Source organism: Acanthaster planci, linkage group LG05 (genome assembly GCF_054643075.1).
Source record: "Acanthaster planci isolate LZ-2023a linkage group LG05, COTS_SCS, whole genome shotgun sequence".
Taxonomy (NCBI): domain Eukaryota; kingdom Metazoa; phylum Echinodermata; class Asteroidea; order Valvatida; family Acanthasteridae; genus Acanthaster; species Acanthaster planci.
This window is the reverse complement of record NC_141781.1, coordinates 5,378,973-5,394,987: the sequence shown is the minus strand read 5'-3', so window position 1 is coordinate 5,394,987 and position 16,015 is coordinate 5,378,973. Positions and strand designations below refer to the sequence as shown.

At 43.9% G+C, this 16,015-nt stretch overlaps 1 protein-coding gene across 1 annotated transcript; it reads right to left on the bottom strand.

Annotated features, from left to right (window-relative positions):
- Positions 1-9,814: 9,814 nt before the first annotated feature.
- LOC110989508 (forkhead box protein B1-like) lies at positions 9,815-14,904 on the bottom strand. The gene has a single exon (XM_022253947.2). The coding sequence runs from the start codon at positions 13,927-13,929 to the stop codon at positions 12,937-12,939; it is 993 nt and encodes a 330-aa protein (XP_022109639.1). The 5' UTR covers positions 13,930-14,904; the 3' UTR covers positions 9,815-12,936.
- Between the last annotated feature and the right edge of the window lie 1,111 nt (positions 14,905-16,015).

The following is a 16,015-nucleotide window of genomic DNA, read 5'->3' as shown; positions in this document are numbered from 1 at the left end:
AACAGGGAACCAGTGATTATTGCTGGCAGTCGCCTTGTCTCAACACAATTTAATCGATATCATTAATGTCTTCCTCACCTGCAACCCGGCCGAAACATCCCCATAAACCACCGCCTATAAAAAAGGGACGGAAAAACAACACCCGACACTGGAAGCCGTAACAACTTCTCCGCGCATAACAAACAGTATCGTTAAAGTCCAATCGTTGGGTTTCCATTGGGCATAAAAGTTGTCGTGAAGAAAATCATACGCCGAATCGTTGAGTGCGATCGGGCGAGTTCTCCGGGTTTTTTTTCGGGATATGGATCTTGACGTGTGCTTCTGTAAACATGCGGCTTGCTGCCCTAGTTGATATCACCCATGAAACACCTCGTAAATTTGCCTCTTTTAGTGTCAGAGCTGGAAAAAAAAGTGAAACTATTCCAATCTCGGCAAACATTCGCTAAAAAGGACTTCTAATTTACTCACCACGCCTCTGGGGTGTCGAAGAAGTAACGTCATCCCGCGAAATTTCTTAATGACGTTTTGTATGATCACAAACGGAAATACTCACCCGAGGTTTCGAAATAGCAAGGCTGACTTGCGGTGGGGGGGGAGGCCTGGACAGCTCCGAAGGTTTATACACCAGCAACATTCGCCTGGATTCTTTCATCAACGCGCCCTCACCAACAGACCACACATCCCGCAGGAGCGGTATAACGCTAGGGGTTTTTTATGGTCACTGTTATTCCAAGTCGAGGGGGATGTTTCCCTCCCAAATCTCCGGCAGGGACCCTCTGATGTTGCCGACCCTATTCCCGTAAAAATGCCTGCTAGGCTATCCCGGCGACTAAATGATCCGTGTTTGTACATATTAATTGTCCTGTAAAACCACTTGGATCGTGCTTTCTAATCGCTGACCGTTGAAAGTGCCCCGAGCCGGCAAAATATTGTTTGCTCAGTGATATTTTTACGAGCATTCCAACTCCAAAAAAGGACACTTCGGTTTGTAATTATTGCTTTCCATGCCGGCAGCCGTTTGCCTCCTCAGAGTGTGTTTTCTGTACTCCCAGAAAAATCTTAGATATGAGATATGCACTTCTTATTCACGGATAAAAAAAAAGCTCAGTCGGTTTCTATTTAGCACCCTTGTTGAAGTGTTCCGTGATCTTTAATGACTATTATTTGGGATAACATTTATCGGATTTATTTCTCAGGATAACAAGTGTGTTTCATTTTCAGGCAATCGCCAGTCTGACTTATCATTGAAAGTAGGCCTAAACACCATCGCGAACGTGATGATACCTGTGGCGGTAGCTGTTCTGATAGAATGAATGAAGGGCTTTCAAAAACGAAAGAAGGCCTTGACGCATGGTGACCTTTATTCTTCTCTTACCTTGCATAGTTTTCTTACACTTTGTAGACACTATCAAAACGAGCACATTTACACAACTATGTTCCCTTATCCATGTTACCTGGCACTTACAATGCTGGTGAGGGCTCACCATACTATGCACTGAGTGCGTTGTTGTCTCAAAGTTGCCTTCAATTGGACGACATTTAAGTTTTAGGCTATAAGGCCGACACGGTCTTTCACTTATCAAGAAGTCCTAGACAGCTGATGAAGTTATAATCATATTTTAATGCAAGGATACGCAGATTTCAGCGACACACTGCGAGTGGACAACACTTAAAATTGAATTTCTGCCCAAACCATCTTTTAATATTGGACTTAATTATGGGTTCGATATTAAACATTACTAATTTGCAGCATTTTGTTGAGAAAATGTTTGTCTTACATAGAAGCTTAATTAGTCGCAGGAACTAGAAAATGAGGTCACATGTAAACATGACACAGTAATCTTAGTTCTGAAAACAGGAGTTTTCGTTAACAGCTCCTAGATGTCTCTGATACTCAGTAGAGTTATCTGAAGAACAAAGAGGAAGCATCAATGTAAAAAAAACCATGACGCTAAGGACTGTTTGGTTGGGGATCTGAGCGCCGTAGAAAATCAGGCGTTGCCCTCTAGTGGCCTACCTTACTTTTATTTCTGAAAGCTAATTACCAGAACTGTATGATTTAATTAACAGCTACCAGTGATGCTGTTTGATGGGTCGTATATCACTTGCCACAATGTAAACCGTGCGCTGATCGTCTGTACATATTTACATTCAGTACAAGATAGCAGTGGTCGTCCCTACGGCTGTTTGATGCGACCAAATCAAATTGAAGATCCCTCGATCCCTTGTTGAGCCTTCAGTCACGGCGGTGAACAAAAGCCTTAATCTTGGACCAAAACTAAATCCCGCGTGAGGCACTGATCTGTACTCACGAATTTTCAGCTTGTGTGAAGTCAAAGGCCGTGGTTTTTCTCGTCTTCAGCACTGGAAAAAGAACATCAGCTGATCCGATGATAAAACCCAGCGAATTTACTCCATTGAACTGTGATTTATTTTGGCAACCAAACCTACCCCTCAAATATCACACAACTGATGTTGTTTCAGCCTTCGTGTTTTGGTACTCAGTCAAAAGCATGCCCTAAATACTATCGCTGGTTTTAAAGAGTACCCTGACCCCACTGACGGAACATTATGCTCTTCAGCCTATCGTCATGGACACACAAATATGGATGAGCATCACTCACTTTAGAGTTCGACACCAAATTGCTTTATACTGGAATATATGATCCAGAGGTCCGGACAAAATGGGACTCCAGCGCTGGTTGCAACGTTTCCGATTACGCACAGAGTGCTAAGCGCGTGCTTTGTCCAATGAGTAGACGGGAGCGTTGTTGTCGAAACCGAACCCAATAAATCTGACCATTTTCTCCAGACTGAAGGATTTTTTTCTCTCGGTCAACATGCATGGCTAACAGTATATCAACGTGAAATAATGACTGTGAACTCGAGTGCAATGGAGATGTATGTTATCGCCTGATGATTTAGTGTGGCCCGTCGCTACACTGCACCAGGTCCACCGTTGCTGCCACATATACATGTACAGTAGAGGAAATGTTTTATTACTAGTTCGCGTCTAATTCAGACCCAGCGACCAAAATGGCCGCACTACCGGTACTTCTATAAACTCTTAGTCCCAAAACAAACATGGGGTATTGCAAATAATTATATAGGCCTACTTTAATATTTATACGAATATTTAAATAATAGTAGATGGTACAAATACTCCTTGATACAGTGGGCTTTATGATAAATTCTATTTTGCCTTCACTGTTCTTGCCTCTATCCACCTTTGAGGTTTGTATTAGTATTTTTTCCACATTGTCCACGACTCAAAGTCGACATTCGAATTCACGAAGTTCATACTACGCGCGAAAGCGATCACAGCGTGATATTGTAACATCAGATCAACTATTCGTGACGCGATTCGCAAAATCTGAGCATGCTTCAAACTTTCTACTCAAGCACAATGTAGGCCTAGCTGTAAACGCTTTGTGACGTCAAATTTGCTCTTTTTTAGTGTTCGCCTGAAGTGTGAACCACCCCTAAGGCGAGCGCTGGTAGGAGCGAATAGTCAGTCATATAGACAATGCGTTTTAACAAACATTATATAGAGTCGGGGAAGCAACTGGCGATTTTTGTTTCTTTCATGCTGTCTGCGCGCTCTTTGAGAAAAACAAACCCCCACTGTTGTTTTATACTTCTGTTCACTCGTTTTGACAAGTGGGGCGGGGACTACCAAAGTGTCCGTCGGGGATATGGCCCCCCAACGTAAACAGTGCATTTATTTCTCGGGTCGATTCGCGACGGGTTAGACAATTATAATAGCTGTGTTGACGCTTTAACGGATTCTGGAGAGAAAAACTGCGTCAGTTCAGATAAGGCCCGGACAGGTCTGGGGGTTTACTTAAAGAAAGCCCTACCAGTTAATCATTGGAGCGGACTTGTCAATGGAGGGGGAGCGAAGTCTTATTTCCCACTCGTCTCGCCCGTAAAACACACCGCAATCAAACAAGTCCGATTTAGCCTGCCCATGACTTTTATCGCTTTGTCACGTTGTGTATTTTGAAGGGATTCGGTTACCTGGCTGATTCACGCAAGAGGCCGAGCGGTGGATTCGTCGCCGCAACCCGCAATCCGTCAAGGAGGTCCTGCCTGACGTAGTTTTGTCCCCGTTTGCCTCTCAAAATTGTCGTCTGTGTTTAACGAGTAGTCCCGTGTTCGAGTTGATACGATTTGGACTCATTAACCTGGTTCACAGACGCCAGTTCTGTCTTAAAGTCCTTCGGGATGACTACTCTTCTAGTGTCCCCAAGCAATCTCACTTCATGCAAGCACAACATGGTTAACAAAGTAGTTAGAACATGGTGAATAAGAAAGCTTCATGATCAACAAGACTGCGAAAAAATTAATGCTTACGATTCAGAGTGTCACTGAAATTCCCAAAAATGCAGTTACAACACTCGTGGGTCTCCGCTACAAAGAATCCATACCCACAACTGAAAAATAATACTTTTTAAAACTCTTTGACAATTTCTCTTTATTGTCCATTTCTGTGACAGCCTCTTTGACTTTGTTCCACTATTTTTGAAAGCGAAACGAATTAATGTGATACCACATTGTTAACCTCTTTGACAAAATTCAGACAGGTGACATTTTTTGCAAAATACACTGACCAAATAAAGTTTATTTTATTTTTAAATTATTTTAATTTATGCATTCGGGAACTTCAATATTGCCCATCTGCCATCGAGTGACTAAAAATGCAGTTAATACGTAAAGTCTCCACCAAAGCCACACAATCTTGGGCAGGCAACCACTGCCTAACAATAACATAATGCAGACATGTCATGCATGTCGGCATTCTAACTCGTGGCCTTTGACCTCTCCAACAGAAGCGCGCCTGCGCGGTCGGCAGCAGAGCGCACTTGCACAGGAACAATGGCGACAGCGTACGCTTTGGCACCAAGCAGTCTAGCACAGTGGAACCAGCGGGGGACAGTCTACGGAAAAGTCCTCGTGTTGTGTTCCAATTCTTCTTGGCAAATCATGGTTGCCGTATTATTTTGTTCACACGCTGTTTTCGTCTAGTTTTATTTTTCTGTTGGGAAAACCGCATCTCTCCCTTGTAGATTTAAAAGTGCCACTTGTTTTATGTTCGTGTTCAATTCTTAAAGGCTCTATTCTCAAATGGGTAAATGGGTAATAGGTATGTATCAGTTTGCGTGATGGCGAACATAAACAAAGTTTGCGATAACCATAGACCTTCCATACTCTGCATTATACAGTCCTCGAAACATTAAGTTCAGGTTTGGGTTTCATAAAACGCCGAGTTTCAGACGAGAAATAGCCCCTGCCTACCGAACTGACGGAATTCGCAAAGGGATTTTTAAGTCGATTTCTAGTTTAAAAACATATCGTGCATTGCACATGGCAGAGGCTTTACGTTTTCGACACTGAGTTAACGTAACGCTCATTGTTCTGCTAACACGCCTTGTAAGCTCTTTGTCTTCGTATTTATAGAGTGTTTTATGATTTATTTTTCAAAGTTCTTCAATAAACTAAAGTGGTGTTAGTGACTATTTCACAATCTATGTTAAGGTACACAGCCGCAGTGCCCTTATGGATTGGATTTGCGCTCTCAGGAGAAAAACATAGACACTTGTGTTTTTTCTTGACATATGCTAGAGCGCTCTATTTAAGCGTTGCCGCCAGCTACACAGGTTTTTTTTTCCGGGCGCGATAATAAATGCCACGCTCTAAACGCAGTGACTTCTCAATTACGGTATTAACAATCACTTCATTTCCGTTATCGTTTGTGAGTTGGTTTCACCGGACAAAGTGCGATCCGGCACCCACGGCGGTGCCCGGCCGCGGCCGCTCTCCACCGTCCGCGTCGCGCCGCGTTTCCTGCGGGCGAGATGGGACACCGCGGCCGTCCGGGCAAACACGGCGGCCGATCGCTCATCGTTAGCGTCTCGGTCCCGTGATCCGTGTTGCGTTACAAATCGCGGTCTTGTCAGCCGCTTCATTTCGAGTGTAATGTCGGTGTTTTGGGGAAACATTACAATGATCTCAGCCCGACCTACTAGCAAGTCCCCCCCCCCGCACCCCGACTGTCTACCGCTTACCGGCACTTGAGTTGGAAAGCGAGAGCGACCGCCCGAAAAAAATAAATTGCTCAAATTACGGAATAAGTTGAAATTTATGGAGATCTAAACCACTTAGTCTACTTTCATCTCAATTCGACTCTTGCATTTTTGAGCAACATGCTAGTACTTCATCTTCAGCACAGTACATCTACAGCGCCCATTGACTAATAGATGTTATTATTATCTATGGTCTGTCCCTTGATGCATCGATGAACAGCAATGTCGTACAACTTAATTTATATCTTCTGGCCTGACTGCCCAAACCGTACGTGGCTCTCCCTTTGTCCTCGCCACCGACCGTTTTCGCAATCATGTGCTATTCCATCCATGGCCGGCTACGTGTATTATCGAAAGTGGTTTGACCGAAGATAGACACTGCTGTGTTATGTCTTACGAATGAAAAAGTAAACAAAACACAATACGGGCGATTCACAATAGCGCGCCTCCAAGAGTTTGCAACGCCTTGGCCAATCACAATGCACAAAATCCGTCGACCCTTTCCAAATGCGCATTGGGTCGACGGATTTCGCGCAGTGTAATTGGCCAAAGCGTTGCAAACTCTTGAAGGCGCGCTATTGTGAAACGCCCGTATTGACGGCACCGCCCTGCCCCCAAAATTGCAACGACAATGATTGTCTTTGTTTGCTCCTTCCAACCTGACTCTTCACTGTCTCGTCAGCAGCCTGTGTCTGAGAGTGACAGGTGCATGACGCCGTCCACTTCTCTCTCTTTATGAAACAAATCATGAGACGTGACCAAATCTCTCGCATGCAATCTTTTAAAATTTTAAAGCGGCCCAATCTTGAAAATAGCATTTCCTTTAGGCCTAACATTAATACCCCGGAATGGTCTGATTTGATTTCAACTCAGATAGATGATAGTCGGTCCTACAGAAGGAAAAAAAACTTGGAACCGGCAAATCCTGAGTTATTTTCTGGTATGAGAGTATACGTAAGTCATGGCCCATTTTCTCTTTGTTATTTATGATCCGTTTAGCGTCAGCGTTTCCTCGCCATTCTATTTGAAACATTCCCTTCTCGTCCATTAATATTACTTATATCCATTGACGTGTAGCCTGTAAAATCAAGAATGTCACTTCCAAGACCAAATAAAGGTTTCTTAAAAATAATGGGAGACTCCCGAATCACTTTGGTGAACCAACCGTATTTGGACCACTATAGCCGCCGCGCTGGTGGCCCGTGGGCCTGGGCGCAGCTCCTTGGCCAACAATGAAACGCATCGTTGGAAATTCAAGTAGCGTGTCTTACGCTAATATTGTCTTTTTGGGATTTGCCAGGAAAAGCGACCTGTCACCTGTGCCCGATCGGACAGCGGGCCATCTGCTTAACAGCTTCATCAGTGGTCGTGGACTGTCTGATTTCTTACTTGGAGATGATAGGGATTAGGGGCGGTTATTTGACATTGGTTTGGCTGCGGGAGGGGAGCACAGGGCCAATAAGACCCGGTTGAGCGCTCTCGCGCGGCCGCGGTGCACCTCACATCCAGGCGAATCCCATCCCGATGTCAGTAACGGTTGGTTTACCGAGATATTGCTCCGCCGGCGAGACCGCTGCTGGTTCGGTTGGATGTCAGCTGTGCGCTGCACGCTCCAGGGGGCTCCGGATTATTGAGGGAAGATGACATTTGAGTCAATAAATTAAATTAAAATCGTGCGGGGAAATTGACTTTAGACGGCGGAAAAGTTGTCAGTAAATAATGACAGAACAATTGGATGACGCACGGCTGCTGCAGTTTACCATTGTGATTGAATAACAAGTGTTCCACGGAAAGCTCTGATTTTATGAAGCGTCAAAGGGTTCAAAGAATTTTGAATAGTTAGAAAATAACCGACGCAACAGTAAGGTTTCACCTTCCAGACTAAAGTAAGAAGTGTGCACGTGATGTTTTCTTGGAAAATCTCGACCCTTTTCAAGTGTTTTCAAACTTCAGTTACAATACCTTCCCTCGGATTTTGATAACTTGCGCAAGATTTTCCTCTATTTTACAGATATCCATTTTTCTGGTTTATGCTTTTGTGCGCATGCCTAATCTACAAGCCTAGAAACAACAAAGACCTAATTTCTGTTTTTGACTGGAATTCGTAGTTCTCTGGTGCAGGTGCAGCCCAAGATTCTCCGTGTGTGGAGGCAACCTTGGCAGCTGGAATTACAGGAAATGGGGACAAAAATACCGTTTGTACATGACAACAGCACTTATGAGACACTTATTTACTTCGGAGAATGACAAAACTATTTCAAAAATAATTGATTTTAAAAAATAATGTCAACAGCTGTGTTAGTATCACGGAGTATCAAGGCTGGTTCATTCTTCAGGCGAATGTCAAAACGAAGCAAATATGACGTCACGAAGCCTTGACAGCGAAATTCGCTCCAAGCTGAAATGTGTTCAGGTTTTGTGAATTTGAGCTATATAGGCGCCAGTATCTACTGTGACCTCATAAAATTGCGTTTGCTTTCGCGCCAAGTAGGAACCGGTCTTTTGGCTTCTGTTTAAGTTAGCCCGGGTGTTAATTTGGTGACGGCTCAAAGACAGCAGATGATAATCACCTCAACATGTATCTGCGACAATTTATCTCCAATTTAAATGAAACATTTTATCACCGAATACATTTCAACTGCTGAACTCAAAGCATGTAAGCACTCGTTTGGGGTACCATTAGTTGCATGGAATGTCATGTACTCAGAATACTTTTTCGAGGGAGCTGAATCTGAGGAGAGCCTGGGACACGATCGGCCTACCACAAGAAAACGTGACTCCAGTGCTCGTAAAAAAAAACAGCTCTTCATTTGCGAAATGAAAGTTATCTGAAATAATTGTTATCAGTTGTGCTGACCACATTCTTTGGCTTAAAAACCTCTGAAATTTTATTCGTTATCTGCTTATCTGGACAGTTCTGACACACACTGTTTACAAGAGAACTGAAATTCTTTTTGAATTTCTTTTGGCAGCCTGTCCGTCAGTCACCACAGTGACATTTTTTTGTATTCGCATGTCATTTGGAACAGTTAACAGTGGGCCCAAGGGCCCGTGCAGGCTCGACGTCTCTCCAGTTCTCCGCAAAATTCTCACAAAACATATCATAATATGGCACCGCACTGCAGGGCTATGAGTGGGACATTCGAAGTCTTCATTGTGGTACTTGATCGCACGATTGGATCGATCCTCAGTGTACGTATGCATAAAGAACTCATTTTATTCGAGTTTCCTTTACATCTGTTTGCGCATGCACGTGAGACTCCTGTCTTCCTCTGGACACGTGAAAAAGGGGGAAATTGGCTGTTATGACGCCCTCAAATATTCAACAACTGTATTTTTCATGTGTGCCTTCTGACAAGAATATGACACATAAAATTGGCAATCATTATTCCAAAATCTAAAGCTGTGAAAAGTATTTGGCGTCCGTATTGGACCATTTACCTCTCGTAGGAGGATACCACCCAGCCGATTTAAGACATCATCGAACGTACAGTAGGAGAAACAGATTCCAAAATGATTTCTCCGGTTTCGGGTTATACTTTCTGGTTGAAAGGACTTGCCGCTCTTTAAATTAAATGACCAAATCTGCAGCAGATGTCAGACAGTTTGGTCGATTTCTTATCGTCACGATTTGGAGGAAAGTTCCGAAGCAGAATCCATGCTAAGTTGAAGTCTCTCTCGAAAGTGAGCTTATAGTTAACAGATTCATTCATTTTGTACTCCATTCAACTCAACAACTAAAATGAACGGTGATTTTTTTTTTTTAATTTTCAATCATTCACTTCTGTTCCGGCGCCACGGGCGATTTCTGTTAATCCCCTCAGAACCTTTGTACACTTTAGTTTCATATTACACATTACATGGAACCGGACCCAACATCAATGAAAATTTAAATATTTGATTTGACACCTTGATCCATGCCTAAAATACACAATAGCTTTTCGGCAGGGTTTCGTTGGTCAAAAATATATGAATGCTACGAGCAACAAACGTTTCTCAGAGCGTCTATGGTGTTCCCAATCTAATATCGAATTCAATAATGATATTAATTACACTTACGGAACAATTTTCGTAAAGTGTGACATATTCTGCCTTTGTTATTTTGAAACTGAACAAGAGAATAGCCTGACGGCCAGAATCTGATGTATACATTCGATTAATTTACCTGAATACTCCTGCTAAAAAGAAATACCAGAACATCATTGAAAGTCTGTATAACTCGCAACCAAATCTTTCCAGTTGTCATCAAATGTATAATGTTGTTGTAATTACAAGCGGAGGTATATAGCCTTGTATAATGGACTCCTCAATTACTAATGACGTTCGATTTATACTTACTCCACCAAACTATTCAAATGGGATTTGAAACTGTTTCTAATTGGAAAAAAACTGCAAATAAAAGGGGAGACCAGTTTGAAACCCCGACCCAAACACTGTAACCGCAAACTGTTGCTACAGTTCGTGCAGTGTGAAGCTTGAAGTACAGCAAAAATAACCAACCACGGAAAACACTTTGTAAACTAAAGAGAGCTTAGAAATAGTTCAGACAAAAGAGACAACATCTATTATTTACTTATCCCCCATACGAATTAAAAAAAAAAAAGAATTTTCTTCCCGATTTGGCAGCAGCACTGGGACCAAAATTATTCCTTGACGGGAGATTTTCACACCAACAACCAAGCTCTTTAGTGGCGCAGAATGGTTAGTTATTTCTGGACACCTCCATCAAACATTGTCGTTGTAAGCACAAGGCATAGCCCAGGCCCCCTTGGTGTCTGTGTACAGAACCTCTTCACCTTTATTTTCACCAAGACTTGGCCCAATGTGAATTGAAATATCACACATTCTTCCTCTGTCCCATCATGACCGAGTGAATGTCATTCTCAGCATGGTTTAGTCGCACTGCATGCATGCAACGCGTTCGTACAGCTGTACCTCTGTGAAATTAGTTACCATCTTGGGCAAGCTTTGGCAGTAACGATTATGTTAATAGTAAGATGAAATGGCAGTAGAGATCTCTCAAACTACAACACCAGACACAACCAATAACGTGCTACATGATCATGAGCGAGGATGTGGAACATGCTCGTCTTTCCCAACTTTATTTTGGGGCGAGTTTTAAAAGTTAATTCTAAATGTTAGCCTTCCCTACACTTCCGATTGTCTATTTACTGACTTTTGTCTTGAGCAAGAAATTTAAAAAGCCGCAAAAATCTGTGAAACGTTTAATGTGATATCTCTCCAAAAGTGGACCGTTCCAATTGAAAACGAAACTACAGATTCGTGATACGCATTATCAAAATGACAATTTTTAAACGTTTACTGCAGTGCATGCTCTCTAGCTGAAACCAAATCATCGAGGCTTTGGCCACTCACAAAGCAAAGTTCTGCCAAACCTTTGATGATGAACATTCAAGACAGATTTTAAAAGCTGACATCTTCCTATGAACCAATCAAGCAAGACGTACTTAATGATGTTTAACAAATCAAAGATAGCACTAAACTAAATAATCACCCATTGGTCAGCTTGTGGTGATAGCGCTCTCAAAAATGTTGTTTCACCAAAGCTAATTGTCACGTGACACCAATGAAGATGAATTCGGTGGGAAAATCAATCAAAAAATAAACTTCGAAGGGAAATTCGGATATAAACATCATTATTGTTTCTGTCGCATCGTTATGCACGAGTTTTTTTTTATGTACAATTGGCTGAAGTTAATATTATTTACAATTCTTTGTCAAATATACAAGAGATGATTCAATAAACAAATTGAGAGATACCAAGTACAGATCATGTTGCACAATTAGTCGAGTAGATGAAAACGTGCGATATTTGGCAATTATCCAAATACATGCTACATTTGAGGGATACAATCTTTCAGTAAACAGTTGTAAATCTAATCCGAAGATTCGACCCCTTTATTTATCTAAAAACAACAAGTCATGATTTTCTTCGCAACTTTGCACTTTTTGACTTTGTTCGACTTTTCGCACATTTTGTGTACATTTGTTTTCAGCAACATGTGAGAAAATGTTTGGGCATGTCTCCCAGCAGGTCAGATACATTTCAGTAATCCTGCCACCAAGGCTAGAAAACATTCGGTTTGAAGTGTATGTCCTTCTCCTCCGATGATATAAGTTTTCATCTCTCCAGCGAGCCATTCTTTGAAAAGATAATTCGGATTTACTTTTCCAAGTTCTGGATGCAAACATTACGAGCTGTATAACTGTGGATATTCTTTTTGTCAAGCTGCAGATGAGGTCATGATTTACAAAGTTACATTTCATGTGCCGTTCTTTCACGAAAACAGCTCCAAGACCAAAACAATGCAGCAATGAATATGTTTCGTGTTTCGTTCTCTTTGTATCAAATACTTTGAGTGAACATTTTGGTTGGTAAGCTTTACCATGTATCTTTGGGAGCCTTGTGCTGTCTATGCGTATATTTATAACTACGCCATTACCTTTGCCTAACTGCGGCACACAATGCGACATATTCCATGTCAGCTTAGATTATAATTGAGCTCTGAACAAATTCATAAGTCTGAGAGCGCAACACGGTGACTGATCAGCAAATTCAATTTGTTTTCGACAAAGGGAACCATACAACAAATATTGAATTGTCAGAGATTATGAATCAAGGCACACGACAAAAGCACATGAATGAAAGTCCTGTTAAATTGAGATAAAAGATACCGTCTAGGTACACACCTTTACCCAAGGTGCTCCGTTAGATGTTTGGTCCCATAAAACAAACTCCCAGCAGTCTTGCATGCCACAGCTTCGGCTATTGTCTGATTTTTGTGCTGTCGGTGTAGCTAGACTTGAAGGAATGAGTTACGATTCACAACTATACAAGCGTGGGCCTATTGCACTTGGAAAGTAGTGTACCATCGTGCACGATGGGCCCAGAGGTGGACAGTGAGGGGAGTACAGCACCAGTGTGAGAGGTGACGCCTAACCCGTGCACCGTGGGTTTGATCGGCAGGGGAAACGCCGGAGTCGGTGGGAAAGAGGGCGGAAGGATCGTCCGGCAGTGGGCTGTGTACTCACTCAAGTAAGCCCGCTCCTCCGGTGACAGGGGTGCAGCGCAGCGACTGGCCGCCGAAGCGATCGAGGTCCAGGCCCCCTTGCTCGTGAATGTTGGACTCGGCAGGGTCGAGCTACACGTCGTGGCGGATAAGGCCGGCTGGACGGCCGTGGCGACTTTGATCGCCTGTGGTCCCGGCTTGGCGGCAGAGGGCTTGAAGTCCGGCGAGATTATATTCTCGATTGTGAAAGCTTGCTTCATGGTCGGGCTTGTGGAGGGGATGAAATTGTGCTTGGACGGGTAGGTGGGCGAGCTGGCCGTGCAGCAAGTCATGGCCATGCTCGGTACTGGAACGGCATACGGTGACAGCGAGCCCAAAGCAGCGAAAGGTGGCAGTCCAATCTTCGCTTGCTCTTGGAAGATCTTAGCCGAGTCGATTTGCTTGATCTGAAGATTGTGGTCGATGGCGGTGATCCTGGGAGATTTGAATCTCTTACGGCGTCGCAGGAAGCTGCCGTTCTCGAACATGTCGGCGCTGAGAGGGTGTAAGGCCCAATAGCTGCCCTTCCCCGGGCGGTCGGGACGGCGCGGGATCTTGATGAAGCAGTCGTTGAAGGACAGGTTGTGGCGGAGCGAGTTCTGCCAGCGCTGGGTGTTCTTGCGATAGTAGGGGAAGCGGTCCATGATGAACTTGTAGATGTCGCTGAGCGGCAGCATCTTCTCGGCCGAGTTCTGTATCGCCATCGCCGTGAGGGAGATGTAGGAATACGGCGGCTTTGCGTCGCTGTACGTGCTCCTTGCCGGCCGAGGCATGACTTCAAACTCCTTGAGCAAACAACAGGGGCGAAATCTCGCAAGTTACAAGCACGTTGGCAAAAAGGAGTCAATTCTCAGAAGCCTTCCCTGAGAAATTCTGCTGACCTACAGATTTGTTAACAGCCCTGCTTTAGGATGAGCGTATTGGGCTCAGTGCACAAAGATGTCTGGCTCATTTTAGTCGAGTAGGCAAAATGCACAGCTCGGCAGCTTTCCTCCTCAAATGCAAGTTTGTCGTGACATTTTTTAGAGAAGGACTGAGGGTCGTCAAACAGGCATCAGACCGCCGCAAGAACTCTCACAACAACCGCATCTTGCCTCGTCGCCCCCTCTTTTTTTCAAGTTTCAGGAGGCTGTAGGTGATCGGGTACTTAACCAACCAGTTGGCCGGGCCGCATGGTCAGCGGGGCACTGCTCGAACTTCTCAGCCAGCCAAATGAGGCAAAAGATACTGTACCAATGGCGCGTTCAACTGACGAGATCGCATCACGGGGCCCACCAATGTAGGCGGGCGCGCTTGTTGATAAAGCGGCCGGCTCCCCGTGGTGTTCGGTTGAGCGTGTACGTAGACAGAAGGGGCTGTCAATCACGGACTAGGGTGGGCGGACCCAGGCGCAATATAGCACTTAGGCCAAGTGTGGTGATCTTATTATAGCATAGCTATACTCACCTTGTGCGACAATAAACAAGTCAACAAGCCAGTGCATGTATGTCAACACAACAACGACCAGCCAAGCCCGTCAGATATTCTGGTTTCAAATTGATCCTTGGCGGTGTCGTGGTTAACATCACATTGGCAGAATTTGGTTTCACGTACATGTAACATGACATGGCGGTAATATATGGCTCTGGACGACACACGGTGCCATTTAATTGTTCAATTTCGTTCACCCGCCACGACCAATTACCCAAATTAATTTCATCCAAACCAGACGTCTTTTCTTCTCACGAGTAAGGCCTGGAGTTTCAGTGGCCGCAGTTTTTCTCTGACCCGTAATTTGACGTCCCGTTTTGTTTTTGCTCTCGTAATTTAAACGCCTGAAAATGTGACTCCGGCAACAAGTAACAGACGCCGCGGTAAAACTCAAATTCAGTCATGTAACACAATTTGCCCCAAGGGAAAGGAACCAGGTTGTTGAAGGGTTGAAAAATGGGTCCAAAGAAAGCTTGAAATGTTTCTTTTACTTACAATAAGAGAGAACCGAGTCAGTGCAGTCTATGAAGGTTACGGTGCATTTGAACTGCGCGGGCTAAATCTGTGCAGAGCATTTTCACCTGAGGTCTGTTGATACCTTTCAAGTGCTCTCTGATTTGGCGCCCATACCTAGGCCCCTAACGGCTCAGTTCTTTCACAAGAGGAGGTACACGGCGTCATATGCGCATGTGGAAGTGTTAACCTGCGTCACCGTTCGAACAAAATGCCATCACCGAAAAAAAAATAAAAACTATATATTATACTTAACATCACCGGCGCGCGTTTGGATGGAGTGGTTAGAACGAGAACCCGTGATAGTCTGTATTTTTCCCGCTGGGGGCGCAGTTACTCACAGAATCTATATGTCAAGCCTCGTTCGAAAAACAGGCACTTCCAATACAGTCGTGTGTAAATCCAAGCTGCAGCCCAGACATTTGGACACGGTTGGCATGGTTTCCGGATTCGGTCGATGCTGTCTCGTTCAGTGGGTACAAATAACGAACACCCTTGCCGGTCACTTAGAGGGGGAAAAATCAACTTTAGATACATGTGGTTTGCTCGGCATTCAACAGATGCTTAAAACTATATTTCGAAGATGGGTGAAGAAATATCGAAGGTGTACATAGAAGATTAAGGTGCCGTGGGGGTTGATTTGAAAATGCTTGCAGACGGAAACAATTTTTCCTGGGGGGGGGGCGGTAAATTGGGTGTGGTATTTGAGCTACGGTACCGAATGTGGCTATTAAATATACTGTTTGAGAGGTTTCTACCAACCTATTGTTCTGTTTTATGTTTTCTTTGAAGTCGATATTGTGACAAAATATGTGTTAATATTCCCGGGGGAAAATGGGGTTCACTCTGATGGCACCGCGCCGCCTCTTCCGTCCG